Here is an 18,208-nt window from a genome sequence, read left to right on the forward strand (position 1 = left end):
TTAAAAACGATTTTGATGTGGCATGAATCGCATTTCATTGCATTTATCTTTTTCAAATAGAGGTATCTTTGTGTTAAGCCACTACATAATAGTGGCTTAACACAAAGCCACTGTGTAGTGGCTTTATACAAGTCATTTTATTCTAATTATCTTTGTTTAGTTGTGTTTCCTGACAAGTCATTTTCCTTATTAATAATTCTTTTTCATGTCTATATTGTTTGAGAAACCACATTTTGCAGAGTTCAAGAGGGTCATTAAATTAGACACAGATTTGTTCTTCATATATTATTTCTCCAGTAATGGATACTTACAATTTGAATGAAGCTTTCCTTTTTTCTTTAACATTTTAACACAATATTTTGGTATTCGATTGTTATTTAAATGCAACCTATTCCCATTGAGGTGACTAGAAAAAAAGGTGCCATACGACTAAACAGTCTTATTCTGGTGAGGCAAGATTTGTTTTTGTAAATTGTCACACAAACATTGAGAGAAAAAATTCGAACTAATTTATTAGAAAACTAGAATTTATAAGAAAACGAGAACAACAAATTAAATAAATTCTAGATCTAAAATTTGTTTCTGCCTAGACTAATTCCCACAATGGCTCACCGTGGACACAGCGCCACCTGTTGGTCAATTTAGGTACAAACCATGCAGGATATTGGGTCTAGTACTTTATATGTCCTACCAAAAACTAAACGATTTGTCTTAGATCTACAGAAATGTATAATTTAAAAAAAAAAAAAACTATTTCAAATCCTTAAAAGCATTCAAATCGCAAACAAAATGACCTATGTTCTACATAAAAAACATGAAAACCAACTAAAACTCTGTTACTGATTTACAGCAAGAAAAACAAAACTATAAATAAAGCATTTACAATCCTTTTTTTATTTCATGATGGGGAAAAAGAAATTTATAAGAAAACTAGAACAAAAAAATCTGTGCAAAAGTCATTGTACACAAGGAAGAGTGTCAATAGTTCGAACAAGTTCAAAAACGGAGACTGAAATCAGAAAAATGAAAATGTTTGTGAGTGCCCTGATAGAACACCGTTTGATAATGTGTCATTTCTGGTTTTAATACAAATGGCCAAGAAAAGAAGTCATATGCAAAACAGGTGAACAGATTTAAACAGATATCGCCATCTTCCTTTTATTTTTATTTTGGCACCACTTTTTGCCCAAATGTTGGATTGCAAACATGAACAGTTGATGCATTGCTCTGGAATTGAATGGCACTTCTTATACAAATCCTCATGAAACACATCTGTCTCCGCTGATCCGTTTACTTACAGATTTAAAAATCTGGGAAGTTACTTTGATCAATTTCACCCAAAAGAAGTCGAGTTCTTTCTAATTATTGATTAGAAGAAAAATGAAAAAAAGAACGAAAATCAAAGAAAACTGCAAACTTTGAGCTAAATGAATCTTCAAACATCAGCCATAAGATAACAAAAGATGTAAACAAACGGTCCCACCCGCACATTTATGTGAAACACACTGAGAACCTGGAACTTTGTCTTTTTCTGAAGTATTTCTCCCCCGACTGTTTCGTACTTTCAAATGTTTCGAAAACGTAGTGTGCAGAAGACAAAAACAAAAACTGAACATGGATGTTGGGTTGAAAGCCAGACTGAGCAGACTCTGCCTGAAACCTTCAGACCGCCAACAATTCTATCATTTCCCAAAAACCTCATCAAAGTTACTTGCAGGCAAGAAGCTAAAACGTGTGTCATTGCTGATTTTTAAGTGAAATGCAAGCTGATGTGGACTCCAAAGCTCACTCATTTTCAGAGACACTTATGTCAAATTTAGACAAGAACACCACAGAACTGAAGTTTTTAAAATGGTTTATAAATTACAGATCCTGACTGTAAGTATTTCCACTCAGAAGCTAGATTTCATCAGATCAGCTTCAATCTTCTGACTCGTTTTTGTACACAGTAACATGAGCCGAGGGAGAGGATAAATTAGAGCGAACACAATTTTATCATCATAACCTCCCTCTGTCATTTTTCTGTCACCTTTAATTTACACCAACTCTCTCTCTGATGAATAAAAAGAACCAGAAAGCTGCAGACATCTCTCAAAACAAATCTTTTTCAACAAATACTCTGAAACAGCTTCTATTTTGTGGCTTTAAATTTGGAGAAAAAGTCATGCAGCCGTCTAAATGTTGTTACTCTTTGCTGCCTATTTAGATTGAAACTGATGCAAAGAGGAAACCCTGAGTCCATTCGGATTTTAAAATGATATTAAGGAAATATGTGACTCATTCAAGAGATGGTAAGTAAAATAGAAAATGCATTTAACCAAACTTGATTTATGAAAACAGAACAATGATAGTTCAAATGTGCAACATTAAATCTTCCTGGCTTCTATTGTCACACCAGAGAGAAGCTCAAATGTTTCTGGATTGTATAGAACTGAGAAAAGTGGTTTGGTTGTAACAGCCCATCAGCTTTTTAGGTGAAAAACGTCTGGCTCTGAATGCGGAGACAAAGACCCCAGACCCAGGAGCTTCTTCTTCAGAATAAAGTGACTTGAGTGGCGAATTCCACATCCAAACACACAAGTTTGGTGTTTTGTAAACCAGTTAGAAGCTCTTGTTAAAGTTAGGTTTGATTGGGAACCTAAAGTGATTAGGCGTCTTGGAAGAGTCTAGTTTATTTGGACATCCAATGCTTTAACCATCTGTAGGAGTGAGCCCACTTTTCTGACCTTCAGGTCTGCATGAAGGTCAAATGAAAGGTGTCCATCACTGCATCTTTGAGATTAAAAGGTCACAGAGCTCCTCTTTTTACCATCAGTTTCGACTAATGACAAAGGCAAAATTTCACAATCTAAGGAAACTATGGAATCTGCACACATTTTTCTCCAGCTCTGGAAATGCAAACCATGTAGAAGAACTTTCTGGACACCAAAATAAACAAATCAATATAAGCCCACCAACATACTTTAGATAGATTAACACTGCTGAATTCAGACCTGGAAGGAGAAATGCTGTGGGAGTGAAAGATTAAATGAGGGAATATAATCCCATTCTAGTTCAGGAGATTGTAAATGGCCATTTTCTGGAAGGAAAAAAAAAACATTTCATCTAGCACTTCTGTTCATCTTTCAATTTGGTATTTGAGTTTATCAGCAGGACCAACCTGCAGCAGCTTCTCTACTCCAGCAGGGCGGTGCCAGATACAAGCCTCGCCCGCGTTTCTGTTCCACGCCTGGTTTCCATCTTTGAAACCAGCGGATCAGCAGCTCACGTCACACCTGCAGCCGTTTCTCAGAGCTCGGGACGACACTATTAGACCAAGTCTCTTTTTTCTTTTCAAAGCAGGCAAAAGAAACAAAGATGGCTGCTCTGAAAAAGACCTACAAAAACATTTTGTACACTCGTTTAGCTATTTATTCAGAAAGCAAGAGAAGAGACACATGAAGCAGTGACCATAGTTCTGCAAGTTGGTATTCAGTCCAAACAAGACAGAAAGTTTTGACTTTCAGCCGAATGTAGGAAGGAGAAGAATGAAGTCATCAGTTTACCCGAATAAGCTGAGAAAAAACATCCAGCCTCTTTAAACTGAAAGCACTGCACAGTCCTGTCCCAGTACTGCCCATCATGTGTATTGTCTCGCTGTTCGAGATACCCAGTGCGGCTCTTACCGTCGTCACTGAACACGTTTACTAGTCAAGGATGGTGAAAACACTAGTATTCTTTCCCGTGACACCAAATCACTGTGTGTGCGTCCGTTTTGCTATGATCTAGTCGGTGCGTCATCAAAAATGATAATGCTGGACTCTGGGTGCTGCACTCCGCCCGTTGGTGGCGCTCCAGCGCTCTGTGATCCAGACGATGAGGCGGAGGCACCAACGGTTCCTCCTGCTGCTCTCGGTGTGGAGGATGAGGAGTCGCGGGCGGCTGGGAGGAGCGGCTGCAGGTCGGTTCTGACCTCCTCGTCCTCTTCATCTTCCTCGTCGTCCATACTCGGCCAAGCAGACTGATCCTCCACACGCTTTAGACGCTCATTCAGAGCTTTCAGGGCCAGTTGTCTGAGAGGAAAACAGAGTTTAAAAACTAAAGAAAAGTCTCTGCAGTGCACAAGCCTAGATAAAAAGTGAAAATTGACAAAAATAGGCAAAAGTCAACTATAAGTCCCACTCCAAACATCATTTGATGTATTGCAAAATCGTTTCCACTGGTCGTTTATTTATGATTATGCTGTTTTTAACCAGAATCTAGGACATACTTTCTGCAGAGCGGCAGGAGTTCATTAGAAATTCACCTCCGAGTTGTGGGTAGGACTGTTGGCGTAGAGTATGCCCGCTTACACTTCCCATCATCCATCTGTTTACACGCTTTCCCGATAATTTACAGCCCTTCACAACCCTAACCTGGCACCATCTGAGCAACAAATTTAGCGAGCATTTTTGAAACCATCTGGCGGTTGATCCAGATTCCAGCTCAGACGAGGAAAAAAACAAAAAGTCGTACATGGATCTATTCGTCTACGTGTGGATGCAACGGAATGGAGCGGAGCAGGGAAGCGTGTGGGCGGCCAATTGTAAATTTTAAAGAACTACAAACTTTTTCAAATGGCAATTTAAAATGCCATGAGAACATGTTCAAAGCATGAATTTCATTGGAGTTGGTCTTTTTTTAAAATCTGTATAGTTTGTTCACAAACGAAGATCAAATAAGGAATAGAAAAGTGAATTCACAGCCCAAATAAAACCATTCTAGAACCACTGCAACTTCAGCTTCTTATCATTCCATCTTCTTATAACATCTACACATCATACTTGGATCCTCAGACATTAAGAGGAATTCTGAACAATGACACAAACAGATGTCCGGGTCAAACGGTTGGTTTTGCTGGATCTGCAGCTCTGCTCACCTCCTCCTCTCAGCATCCTGTGGGTCTGTCCCCGGCAGGCTGATGGTAATGGAGGAAGGAGCTCCCACGTCGTATCGCTTCACCATCTTTCTGCACACCTTCATCTTTACCAGAGCCGAGTGGACGAGTCCTGCTAGCAGTCCGACAGCCGGCTGCACCGCCTCAGGGAAGAAACTTGCAAAGGCAAAGTGGTCCGACATGTCCCCTCGGCCCCTGCTGTGTCTCTGGTAGAAGCGCAGGTACACCCAGCCAGACAAGGAGCCATAGCTGAACGCGGCGAGGGGAGCGGAGTCGTCGAGGAGTCCAGACAGGCGGAGTAAGGCCAGGAGAAGGAGGACCAATGCTGGAGCAGCTTTTAACCTGACCTGAGATCAAAGAGGAAGAGTTTTTAACACAGGAAACTAATTTCTGTTTTTTGTGTTTCTTTAATAAAAACCAAGAAAGATATCAATGGATGGAACATTTTAAGAACCTCCACACATCAGGTCTAAGTGATGTTAGTAATGTTTCAGCTTGAAAAAGAAAAACAACAAAAGCTTACAAAGACCAGAAGAGTAAACAAACTATACACTCAAGAAGTGTCAAAAAAAAAAAGAGCCAATAATTGTATTCTGATTCTAGAGGTTTGTGTCGCAGCTAAACCACTAAGCAGTTATCTGAAAAATATTTAGAAAACTGTTGACAGTCTTAACACCTGAAACTGATTCCCCCCCCCCTTTTTAACAGATGTTCCCAGAACTATGTTCCAATGATAATTTATAGTTTGCAATGATCACCTGTATCTCCTGCAGTAATACACCACAAGTAAATCAATAAAAGAAACAAAACTATGACCACATTTTAGTATCCGACAACAATGAGCATAACTTTTTGCAGCTTTAAACTTGATTTTTTTATGTTGACGCTTTTTCCTCTACATGGTAGTTTAGCTCAAGATTTTGAAATACTGAATACTATTTATAGCAACAACAACCAAAAACTTTCTGAATAGCTTCAGCTTTTTTTTAAGGCCTTTACACACAAATTCATTTGCACATTTCATTTGAAGTCATAATCTCATGTGGATACAGGAGTCATGTTCTATCCAAATCTATTGAGATTGGTGCAACCATGGTGCTTCTCTAGATACATAGAAGAATGTAGGATTTTCCTGCAACACAAAACTGCACCAGAAGATGACCTACACACGTGAAGCCTCCATTTCTTCTTTGAAATGTCTAGGTGGACATTTTTTCCCCCCCGACAGTACTGCTTATGAACTGTCATGCCATGAGCTTTTGTGGTGTAGGTGTGCTTTAAAATTATTCCACATGATTACTTCCAAACCAAAAAACACAGAAACCTGAGAAACCACAACTGCCAAAACCAGATGCTGAAGTCTCTAAGCCGCTTAAAGGGATAAGTAGCCCGATGTACAAAACGTCACAATGAACTGTCAAAATAAATAAATAAAATACAATATTCTTGGCTGTGGTTTCATGGAAGGTAGAACTGGTGTGACAAAGAATCTTAACTTGCTTTACAACTCATCTTTCCTGTCTTACAGGAGTGTAAGACAGGAAAATGTTTATGTTCTGCTTTGTGGCTTTAAGCAAATATATTTGTTACAACAAAGCCAGAAACCAACCAAATGTTCTATTATCTCTGTATCCAAATGAAGTAAACTCAATAGAATTGCTGTGTATTTGTGTAATACTGGTATGGCTTAAAATAAAGAGACAAACGTGTTGATTTCATTACACCTTTAACCTCACCTGTGGTACTCTGAGCACTGTGGTATCGCCCATAGTCTGCTTTAGTGCTACCAAGACCCCTCCAAGGAAACCGGCTACTCCATGAATACGAACAGCAAATAAGAAGTCCAGGTCAAAGGTGGCCACGTAGGTGAGTAGGTAAGACAGACCTGCGAGGAGCCCTGCAGACACATTGACCACTGCAAAAAAGATGAGGAGCTCCAGAGCCCCCCACAGTGGCTCCAGCAGACGTCCACAGGCCATCACTGTCCCCACACTCGCCGCCATGCCCCACACGTGCTGTTCCACCACTCCGTGGGTCACCAGCGTCCACACCCAGAAGTTAGGTGGAAAAAGGAAGCCCGGGGTCACTCCCAGGGCGTACGTGGTGTCAGCAGCCCACGACAGCAAATAGAGCAGGACCACAACGGCACTTATGGATTTGACTACCACACTGGTGCTTGCAAGGGCAGCCAGGAAGTGCTGCCGTGCCACAGGCAGATAACGATTCATCGTGGTCTGTAGTGAAGCTTAACAGTAGGACTGATGATTCTATCACAGAAGCCCCTTGGCAACAGGTGAGATGTTAAAAAGTAGAGGGAGAGTCTTGTGAGAATCCACAGGGCATCAAAATCCAGAAGCTTCTGCGAGCCTTCATCCAGGTTTCCACCTTCAATGATTAGTTTAGGAAGAGTTTTCTTCTCAGGTCTGTTACTTGAATTTAATGTAAAAAAAAAAAAAAAAGTTCAAATCCATACAATATTCTGATACCAATATAATGAAAAAATATATTTTCTGTGAGAGAAAGTAACAGACTTTTGGCTTCAATGGTCCTTAAATGTATGATAACTTCAGCGAATTAAATATTTTAATTATGAAAAACGTCTATCAAAAGTTCTATTAAGTGTTAACAAGGGCCAAAAGCAGCTCTTTTTTTTAACAAATACTATTCAACAAACCTTCCACCTCCTTATTACTTAAGCTAGGTTAGCTGGTAAACACGGAAGAGCTAAAGCTAACTAGCGTCAACTGTGGAGTTTACGGTTACTATCACTTATGCTCTTCACAAATACGAAGGCTACGTTTACTAAGAAAGTGCAGCTAATGTTAGTAAAACCTGACTGACTAAAAACAGAACTCCTCCGGAGCTCCACTCCTCGGTGTTGAGCGCTCTCGGACGGGGCTTTTCCACAGGTTATCCCGAGGTTTTTCCGTATCTTGAAGAAACAGGCCTTTAAAGAACGTTTCCGTTGACGGCCTAACTCGCCAACAGTTCACGTGTTTTTACACCGATCCATCTTCACTCGTTAACGTCACAAGTCCCGTAATTTCACCGAGAAGTTTGGCTGAGAATTTAGTGATTTATTTCCAGGCACTTGTTCTCTAACACTGTGCTAACCATTGCGGCGCTTGCTAGCGTCATCAGCATCCGGTGAAAAAGCGTCACGTAACCTGAACGTAACTGCTGACCGCAAAGCACGCTGGGAAATGGATTTCAAACAACACAAAATGACTAACAAAAGTAAAAACACGAAAAAGCTATTCTACAATCGTACAATCATGTAAATTAAAGTGACATATAAAACTATATAGAAAAACAATATCTTAGTTTTAAATAAATATAATCTCCCAATCCCCATACATCAGTTTAGGTAGAGAAATACATTCTTAAATCAATCACATCTAACAATTTTTTCAAAGAAGATTTTATTTTATTAATCAGCAAATTTAACTTTTTACTGCTTCCCTTTTCTAAAAAATAACTTTTATTTTCAAACAAACACTTTTTAAGAAAATTTTCAAATTGTTCACATTATTTATCCTTACAGAAAACAAAATAATCAAAAGCCTTACAAAGTTAAGGGAAAATGATTATACCATCTATCCCAACACTTATCAGCATTCCTCCATTTGTATCTAATTATATAAAATAGGTTTGCTGTATGCTTTGTGAGGATATGGATTTGTATAAATTGTAGCTTGTCTCGACATTGTTCATGTAATCAATACATTTTTCCAGTGATTAAAAAAAATAGATGTTTTTGTATGAATTAAAATGATTTTTGTTCAAAATTGGATTGGAATTTGAATTTTTTTTTAGTCTGTCATACACCAAAAACACTATTTATATTTCTTCTACCCAATTTTCTGGGTCATTAACATTGGGACATAGTTTGGTTTAATTTTTGGAGCACTACTAATTTTTGGGGGTTTAAGTGGTTTCATTTTAACCAAAGTTAGTTTTTCTAGTTTTTTTTTTTTGTTTTTTTTAAAACCTGTTCCTTTTTAACCTTGGAGTTGGGTTAAAAGCAACCCAAGTTGGGTTATTTTTAACTATAGTTTTTATTGTGTATTTAGTATTGAGAAAAATGCCATTCACAATTTTAAGGCCGGTCAATTGTCCCCTAGTCCGAGAAACACAAATACAGTTCTGGTATTTACGTCTTTGGAGGTAAAAGTGGCTGCCATGGTTCCATAAACTCAGAAAATACGGGCCCCCCTTTTTCTTTTTCAACAGGATGACCTTTGAGGCAAAAAAAAAAAAATAATTATTTTTTGATGTACTCAAACACCAGATTACTGTACTTTTTTACAGCCAGACTACAGGATTTATGAAGAAACAGCTCATGCCTATTTGTTACTTTGAAATTACAAACTCAGATAACAGCTCGAGGTCAAACAGAAAGACAATCTTTTATTAACTGTTGAAGAAAGAGAATATTTTGGAGATCTGAAAATTCTAGTTATATAAGTAAACTGTTTGTTTTTTGCCATTTATCATTTTATTTCTTAGTATTTTCCTGAGTTTATTGTTTTTTGCTTATGCAGGGGTGGTCTCAACCAAAACCTTAATGGCTTCTTCCACCTCTCTTCATTCTTTACTGTTCTTTTCGATGTAAATGTTCAAGTTAATCTCCTGTTTTATCTTGTCGTCTTAAATCACGATGCTACTTATGTGCTACATAAATAGTTAAAGAAATAAACAATTGAAGCAAGATGTTTCAGAACTAATAGTTATTTATTAACTTCTTCAAACCCTTGATTTCTCTTAAATGTAATCCTCACATTGTAAAATCTTTTGCTCAACAGCATCTCTAGAAGCGTCTCTCTCCCCCAGAATCAGTTGCAAAACCCTCTGTTTTTGGCGGTGTTGATCAGTTAGGATAAGGAACCACACTGGAAAATCCATGTAGTGAAAGAGCAGATAATTAAATTACATAAAGAAATGTTTCATTTTTCTTTTCATAAAAACTAAAAACCGATCCCTCAGACCCAAACACCTTAAAAGGGCTGACTTAAAAAATAAATTTTAAGCTTAACTTTCGAATGAAGCCTTTGAATGAGGTTTTTGTCAGGAGGCTACATCTGCAAAACTATTACTTTGTTTAAAAAAACAAACAATAAAAGTATCATTTGGAGCATGTTTTTTATTTACAAACTTAAAAAAAAAAGTCATACACATTATGCATGTAATCTACACACAACAGGCTCTGAATTCTCAAAGTAAAGACAGCAGATTTCCTTTTCTCCTGGGCTAAAATGGAATTGAGACCGTTGGCACGCTTTGTCCAACCTAATCTGTTCATATAAATAAATATGTAAATTCAAGTAGACAGCTGTGAAACTGCAGTGCAGTCAATTTGCGCTGCAGAAGTCGAGCCGACAGCAAAAAAAATCCAACACTCAGGAAACCGACTGACCCCAATGGACAGTTCCGTCGATATGGTTGTGAACTATAAAAAGGAAAGCACTTAATATTATGGTTTTCTTTTCCGCAGATGAACTGAATGAGTTTTTGACCAGAGACTCTGAGCATACATGGTTACAATCAGCTCAAAAGATCAGATTATATTGTTGTTTTCAATTGTTGGAGCTCGTAAACGTGCCTTCCACAACGCTCAGTCAAAATGCTCATGTAGTCAGTATGACATCAAACTAATCCCTCGTCTTATTTTTACATTTTTCAAGACAAACGGTTGAATAGTATCAAATACAGTATTTCATCTATCCTTCTCAAAGATCCTCAATATGCTCAGTAACGCACCAGTTTGTTGGTCCACATGCAAATTCTGCACAGGTTCACATGTGTAGGGTCAGACTGGCTGATCGTCAGTTCTTCCACAACAGAGGAACTTCAGAGAGGAAACGTTTCTACACAAAACTAACAAAAGCATTAAAAAAAAATCTCACAAGTAAGAAAATTATCAGACAAATGAGAACCAAAAAGCACATTGTAGAAAAATAAAAATCAATAAATATGCACAGTCATAAATAAATTAATTTGGTAAATTCCAACATTGTAAAATGAAAAGAACCCCCCCCCCAAAAAAGAAGAAGCAAGTAAACCCACACTTTTCAGAATAAAACACATTTTTCTGAAGAAAATGCTGTCGAGTTTCCAAAGCTACTGTGATGAATAGATGGTGCTGAATCCCAGCAGACTTGTTGTATAAGACAGGAACAGTTGGATGGTGGTTTTAATGTTCATTTAAAGGGAATCTCGCCATGTTAAGTTTTTCTAGGTTTCCTTTGAGTATCCGGTTCTCTTTCTACACTTCAGATCTGATATATTTACTTAGCCTTAAGAGTATTTGGTCTTTTCATTCTCTTTATAGGGATGTCAGACATGCTTGTGAATGGCCTACCTTGCGAAAAAGCTACGTCATCTCTTTCTCTCTGTTTTTACTGATTTCTGTTGACATTAAATGGCTTTGGGAGAAAACAAAGAGTTGAAGTATGTATCAGAAAGAGTTCCCCAACAGCTAAAACATGAGATTGTTTCTTCTATTCTGTACGATTCCTTTTGTAACCCTTAAAAAGGACAACAGGCAGGTACAAACACAGTAACGACACCAATGTAACTAAAGCTTGCAGCTGCGAGTTCAGTTCCTCTGGGTTGTATAAACACATATATAGGCTTGAGTGAGCGTTTTGCATCGTTTTTTTCATTTTTTTATTTACTAGGCTACAGTAAGACTGTGTGAGATTCAGAGAGTGCCACAAACCGCCTCTCTTTTGACCTCTCCTCTCTCACAGCTAACATTCAGAAAGATGGAGGCAAGAAGGCATTTTCTGTTGGTAGTTTCTTCGCTACAAGCAGGAAACCTTTTTTTTAATTTTTTTTACCTGTCTATTTGTAGGCATTTGTTTTCTTTAAAAAGTAGATGACATAAAAAGTACAGTACAAATACAAAAACAGAAGAGTTACATCTTCCCATGTCCTCTGGCTTAACAGAACGAGTCTCTCCGAAAAGGCCTGGTATGAAGGCATTTGATAAAGCATACATTCTTTTGCTAGAGTTGCAGGGTTTCAGTAAATGGTCTTAAACCTCAGCCCCACTGAGCCATAACTGTGTCCACGGCAATTCAAGATGATCCCATGCGGGTTTTCTCTGCCTCGCTAAGAAAGTTGAAATTTAATCCTGGCAGTGAAGTTTTTAAATAAATGCTTTTCACTAAATTTTGGAACTTTTTTTTATTAAACAATAACTGCGGGGATTTTCAGTTGCAGTACTTAATGGGAGACAAAACCAAACCATTTTTGTGTTATTTTACACATTTACTACCAGAAATGATCAAACCTGTCTCACAACTTCTCTTCATGTGTGATTATTTCTTAGTTAGATGAAAAATTTGATAATAAGCTAAATTGAATAGCCAACAGACCCCCTAGTGGCCATTTTAGTCACTACATGTCCAGTTATGAGAATGTAATTGCCAGGATTACTTTAAAATTTGGAAGCTCATTTTTTATTTTTCCTCTCTCTGAATCTTTCAATCTTTTGATAGATTTGCCCCTCTCTGTTCGGTCTGTCTTCAGTCACCCATAAGACAAGGCAGCGTAGGTGACTCCAAGAAATGCTTAACAGTAACAGTCCATCCACTCTTCCAATCCCTCAGTCTTTGCCTCAGAAAACTTTTTTTGGGCTTCCTCTGTTAACTTAAACAAGCGTCACTGTCCGCGTCTCACCTCAATCACATCATCATCATCATTGTCGTCGTCGTAGCTGCTTACATCTCCGCTGTTCACCAAAACTGAGGCTCTTTGGCCCTCAGACCATGCTGAGGGGGAGGAAGAGGAAGGTGAAGATGAGGAGGAGGAGTTAGAAGCAGCGGCTGGGGGGTATTGAGGCAAGAAACTGGTTCCGGTTTTGCCCGGAGAGGCAGCTGAACCTGGCAGCAGCGGGCCTGAATAGAGGCTGGCCAGAGTGGGGCTGTACGGCAGAGGGTATCCTGCTGGGAGCATGCCAGCCATGCCGTGGCTCATAATGAAGGGAGGCAGGGAGCCAGGAAGTGAACTGCTCGCGCTGACCGATGCAGAGGACGAGGAAGATGAGACAGCCGGGGCAGTGGTTGTTGTTGCATGGGAGGATGAGGAGGTGGTGGCGGCGCCGGCACCATTCACGCTCAGCAGATCTGGGTACATGTACCTGGGGTCGCCCAGCTGAGTGTGGGGTGAGGGGAAGTAATGTGAGCCTGACCCTATGAACAGCGGATGCCTCAGTGAACCACCCATCATCGCAGAGCTGAGACCCGCCGGGGGGAGGTTAAAGCCCCCGCCATATGGAAACCCATGTGAGGGCAGCGGGGCGGAGGGGGGATTGCTGGCAGCAGGCTGCTTACTGACCCACTCCTCCAGTGGCGACAGGGACGCTTTACGCTTAGAACCCACTCTCAAATCCTGAGCAGCACAGGCCTCTGCACCGACCTGGAGAACCTTTGTACCAGAGGAATTACGGTGGCCCGAGCTTCCCCCACCACTGCTGCCGTTGGCCTGCAGCAGCTTGGTGGAGAGCTGGGGGTTTGTGCTGGATTCTGTACCAAGCTGCGTGTTGGAGGCCACTGGGGCATCCGCTCCCGACCCAATCGTGTAACGCTGCAACTCATTGATGATCTCTGGGCTGTCAGGGGAAAGAGGGCGGGGCACAGCTTTGGAAGGGGTTGGCTGTCTCCTGTCAGGTGACAAGCAACCGTTGCTGCCGTTGGATGAAACTTCCTGAGCTCGTACTTGTAAGTCTGAAAAAAAAAGAGACAAGATTAAATCTACCCTCAATATACCAACTTACACCCCACACAAAAAAGGGAAAATCTTTTTCTGTTTGACAATATTTTCCCAGACCGGCCTACATGAGGCTGAAGTGGACGTCTGTTTTTTTTCCCGTTAAACTTCCAGTTACCTTTTAACTTTTCAGGGTCTTCTTCACCCTCTATAAAAATAATCAACAGCTGCTTTAAACTGTAAAATTTAAAATGTGATATAGATTTTTTCCTTAACACATTGCAGACAAAGTGGAAGCAAAAAAACAAACGAAATCAGACGCCAACTTCAGCCAAGTCCAACTTTTAAATTCCAACGGATAAATATAAAAAAACGTCACTAAAACTGGTATTTTCTGTGTTTTCTACCAACTACCAACTGTCCCATGGCCCAGGGACCACTGACTACGAGGACTAAATATTTGAATGCTTGTGTTTGAATACACATGTTTAGCATTTTGGGAATAGCTGCACAGTATGCTGTTCTCAGGTAAAAAGAAAAAGAGATAAAAAATTAATAAACAAATACATTAAAAATTCTATGTATTCTGGCAGAATTCTATGCCTTGGCAGACAATAAGTCAATAATGTCTTAGGTAATGTGGAGCAGTGAATGATGGACAAACCCAATAGTAATTGAAGTTCTGCCATTTTGTGGTGGCAAATCTACCTCTATTGTCCCAGTTTCTTTCAAAACAAGTTATTTAAGATGATGAAACGAACATTAACTACTTCTATTAAAGATCCACTGACGTTTTACGAGAAGTTTCTCCTTAAATATGGAGGGGTAAACGTTTGATGCTCATCCTACCTTTGGGTGGCGCTGTTGCACTCTCTTCCAAAGTCTTGGCCTTCCCGGCTGCTCTGATAGCAAAGATTCTCCCATCGGACGTCCTGATGTAAGTCCCTGAAGGAGTCAGAGAGACGGATGTGAAACATGCTGAGTGGTTCATTTAAAACAAGTCATGTGTTTTCAAACTAAACTGTTGCAAAAGAGATCATCTAACTTCAAATGCAACTTTTAGAGAACTGCAACTTATTGATGAAGCTTCAAATCATCAAAAAGTTAAATATATTTTTTTGAAAATATATTTATTTGAAAATGTGTGAAAAACAAAGAAATTGACAATCAAAATACTCGGTGCCGTGTCAACTGTACAAAATGCGTCTAGTTTGCCAAATCTTCATAAATCTTCAATCGCGTTCACATCTTGGTTTCCATTCTATAATACTGGACTTATTTTTATATGAAGGGTTGAGCTTTGAGAGTTTAAACAAAAGAAAAAGTGTTGAAAAAAGTTTATAAAGTGTGCAGCGAGGGATTTGACAGCCTTTAAACATCTGTAATTCTACTTTGCAGTTATTTTTGTACATGTCTCCTGCGATAAACGAGTACGCATTTTTTTAAAAATAGTTTACAAAAAAATTCAAACGAGTTTATTTACCTTTGGTGCCCCTTATTACATGAATGCTTTCTCCAGCAGTGATCCTGGCCTGAAAATCTTTAGAGCTGTTTGTTCCTGGAATGATTATGTCTAAAAAAGAGATCCAAAACAATTTTTAAAGATTCTAAAAAAAAAAAAACAAAGAGATTAAGAAGAACACACACACCCATAACAATAATGGACATTTACATATATGTTCCTACCAGTTGTGGTGACAATTTTCTGGACAAAGACTCCAGCTTTTTGCAGGCAGTTGACAGGGAAGCCTTCCAGGCTGGATCTGGAGGGATCCCGGTTCGGCCCTGCGGATGCTTGTCGAGGCATCGTGGGATTTGGCGTTGACTGGACTGGCCGGACACTTGCTACTGGTTTCTGCTCAGTGACAGTAGGTCGCCTATACAGAATTGATTCTGTTACTGCATAGTTTGAGTTATTTTTTTTAGAGAAGATTAACTGTGCAGTGGTATTGTATTTTCTTGTCATTTTAAGCTTACCAGTTCCTCTGGCTGAAGGCAGGGATGTTGGTGAGGCTCTGGTCACTGGCAGGGTAATAATGGGCATATGATGGGCGGGTGTATGGCACAGAGGCCCTTTTCTCCTCCTCGTACCCTTTCTTTGCAGCTCTCTTCTCAGCGTTGCTCAGCTTCAGCTCTCTGCGGTCCATCAGCAGAGACTCGTGGGGGAACGGTTGCTGCAGGGAAGAAAAGATTCTTTTTCTCTGCCTGATGGGTTTTGTTTTGTTCTTTTACTTTAAAAGACGTACACAATGTCAGAAAAGAACAATAACAGCCAGAAAAGAAAAAAAAAAAAAATCAAGGGAAGGGTTTTATTTAGTGAAAAAAACACTCGTCTTTCCACCAACACTTTACAAAGCCACAAGTAAAAAGATAGTTGGTTCTCCCTGTTTATCTACCTTGGTGATGTGGTTGGAATAAAGTTGAAGAGCCTTCTGGAGAACACTGTCCGTGCTATGATCAGGCTGCAGCTGCACCAGGGAGGGGTCCGGTTCCTCCTCCACAAAATGAAGAAGAGATTCAACCTCCCTCCTGGTGAAGGTCAGCACAGGATTCAGATCATCCACCACGCGGTCTGATGGGAAGAACACAATAGAACAGCTCGATTTAATTATTCAAGACTTCAAATAAAATGACACAAAGGGAGAAAGATAAAGAAAAATACATAAAGATCAACTGAGGAAATTGCACAAAAATGTGATCATACTGGTGATTTTCAAAGTAAAAGCCCCCTGAAACAGCAGTCACTGGATTATTGATAAATAATTAACTGTCGTCCTCTGAGCACAGACAGCTTTACAGTAACAATGCAATAACATTGTATTAAACCATATTTATAGTTTTTAATGGATTAAAAAGTTAATATGCTACATCTATTTCAGATCAGATAAACAGATTTTCTGTTCTTTCACTTCATCTTAGGCTACGTTCACACTGCAGGGCTTAATGCTCAATTCAGATTTTTTGAAAAAATCCGAATTGTTTGCTAGACCGTTCACATTTCCAAGTAAATCCGAACTTTTGTGATCTCCAGTGTGACCGTGACACGACCCAAACGAGACCCGCATGCGCAGAAGCCAGAAGAATACTCAACGGTGAACGACGTCACTTGTTTGCGGAGCAAACGTTAACAATGGATGTCAACAACAGTGTTGTCAAAAGCGGAGCTCTTTTTGTAATATTAAATTTATTTTCACGAAGGAGCAGCACAATTACAATCTTCTCATTTTAAGAAGGCATTGGAGTCGGGATCGTCTGTACCCACTGTAGTGGAATGGAAATGTGTATGTGTTGGAGCCGCTCGCCCGCGTGTGTGTGTGCAAGCGCGTGCCGCGATAGAGAATAGGGGGGGGGGGGGGGGCAGTGTGTGCGCGCATTCATGTTGTGTGTTACGGAGGGCGGTAATAAAAGAAGGTTTCCCCCAAAATAAATGCTATGGACTCTTTATTAACCCGCTCTGGAGAATCTAAGGATCAGAACAGGGAAGAGGAGGAGGATCGCTTCGGGTCCCCCGCGCTTCTGAGCACGGTGGAAAGGGGAGAAAGGAAAAAAAGTTATCGCGGTAAAGGTTCAACACCACGCTCTGCCATTTAGCTGGAATTTTTTTCAAAAACCGCCCAGTTGCGATAAGAGCTCTGGAGTTTGGCCTGAAAAGAGCGATCAGCCCAAATATTAATCCAATCGGGGATCTCACTTCCCTTCCACTGACTGATCTCAGCAGCATCGTCCACCATGGTTAATGTTTACGTTCTCGTTCCCGCCTACTTTAACGCAAAATGATGACGTTTGTTGCGTGTCGATGACGTACAGTTCGGAATCAAGTCGCCTGGCCGGTCAGACGGAGGTCACAATTGAAAAGAACGGCTACAATTCGGAATCAGGACGGCAAACCCACGGGGCCTGGGTCGCAATTGAAAAGATCGGATCTGTGTCATTCAGACTGTCATGAAAAGATCGGAATTGGGCCGCTTAGGGGCAAAAAATTCGGAATTGGGTCGTTTCAGCCTGCAGTGTGAACGTAGCCTTAGAGTGCAAATAAAACAAGGAGTTTTCAGAAAAATGTGTTTTTTTTGTAGATAGTTTTGTTTGCATTTCATTTACCTCATCTTTCACAGATTATTAAACTTTTTAATGGGAATATGATTCAACCATATTTACAATTGGCAAATTTATTGACTTTTATTAAATTTGTTTATGAGTTATAGGTTGTAGAATCTCTTCATGTTCAATATGTTCCATGTTTCAAGAGCCATTTCTCTTAATAACGACTTTCCTCACCAGACATGCCCTGCTTTGAGATCTGCCGGTCGTAGATCTTCTTCTCCAGTGTGAAGTCGCAAACCAGCCGATAGATGTGGCACGGCTTCCTCTGTCCGTAGCGGTACACCCGGCACACGGCCTGAGCGTCGTGGCAGGGGTTCCATGAGGCGTCAAACACCACCACACGGTTCGCCCCAATCAAGTTCACGCCCAGACAGCCAGCCCTGAGCACCAGATAGATCAGGAGCATATTTTGGTTTTTACTTTCCCTCTGTATTATATTTTTAGAAGACTTGAAAATGACTGGTAAACGTCTTGCTA

The 18,208-nt window shown here is 40.0% G+C and overlaps 2 protein-coding genes across 8 annotated transcripts in view; both read right to left on the reverse strand.

The window, feature by feature from the left end:
- Positions 1-871: 871 nt before the first annotated feature.
- On the reverse strand, positions 872-8,154 carry tmem115 (transmembrane protein 115). 2 transcript variants are annotated; one of them, XM_020704481.3, is made up of 4 exons: positions 7,757-8,079; positions 6,652-7,344; positions 4,898-5,262; positions 872-4,052 (listed from the first exon to the last, which is right to left on the reverse strand). In XM_020704481.3, exons 2-4 carry the CDS (start codon positions 7,141-7,143, stop codon positions 3,758-3,760), a joined length of 1,152 nt encoding a protein of 383 aa, XP_020560140.1. In that variant the 5' UTR covers positions 7,144-7,344; positions 7,757-8,079; the 3' UTR covers positions 872-3,757. The 2 variants fall into 2 exon arrangements, with proteins under 2 accessions (XP_020560140.1, XP_078805705.1); XM_078949579.1 differs by having other exon boundaries at positions 6,652-8,154.
- Positions 8,155-10,040: 1,886 nt separating this feature from the next.
- The window catches only part of LOC101167365 (helicase ARIP4), a 56,010-nt gene continuing 47,842 nt past the window's right edge, over positions 10,041-18,208 (reverse strand). For all 6 annotated transcript variants that reach the window (XM_023956420.2, XM_023956419.2, XM_078949575.1 and 3 more), the window contains 7 exons: positions 17,906-18,111; positions 16,027-16,202; positions 15,608-15,804; positions 15,317-15,507; positions 15,114-15,203; positions 14,480-14,575; positions 10,041-13,647 (listed from right to left, as the gene is read on the reverse strand). In XM_023956420.2, the coding sequence (XP_023812188.1) occupies positions 12,584-13,647; positions 14,480-14,575; positions 15,114-15,203; positions 15,317-15,507; positions 15,608-15,804; positions 16,027-16,202; positions 17,906-18,111 (2,020 nt within the window). In that variant the 3' untranslated portion in view covers positions 10,041-12,583. The remainder of the gene's footprint in view (positions 13,648-14,479; positions 14,576-15,113; positions 15,204-15,316; positions 15,508-15,607; positions 15,805-16,026; positions 16,203-17,905; positions 18,112-18,208) is intronic.

Source organism: Oryzias latipes, chromosome 7, assembly GCF_053564925.1.
Source record: "Oryzias latipes strain Hd-rR chromosome 7, Olatipes_Hd-rR_3.1".
NCBI lineage: Eukaryota > Metazoa > Chordata > Actinopteri > Beloniformes > Adrianichthyidae > Oryzias > Oryzias latipes.

What these genes read in the sequence shown, in the direction of transcription:
- tmem115 (XM_078949579.1), bottom strand. Translation starts at nt 7,143, where the DNA reads ATGAATCGTTATCTGCCTGTGGCACGGCAGCACTTCCTGGCTGCCCTT. An exon ending in CAGTGCTCAGAGTACCACAG is followed by an intron (nt 5,263 to 6,651) that starts GTGAGGTTAAAG and finishes CTTTGATCTCAG; the next exon opens with GTCAGGTTAAAAGCTGCTCC. An exon ending in CAGGATGCTGAGAGGAGGAG is followed by an intron (nt 4,053 to 4,897) that starts GTGAGCAGAGCT and finishes TTTTCCTCTCAG; the next exon opens with ACAACTGGCCCTGAAAGCTC.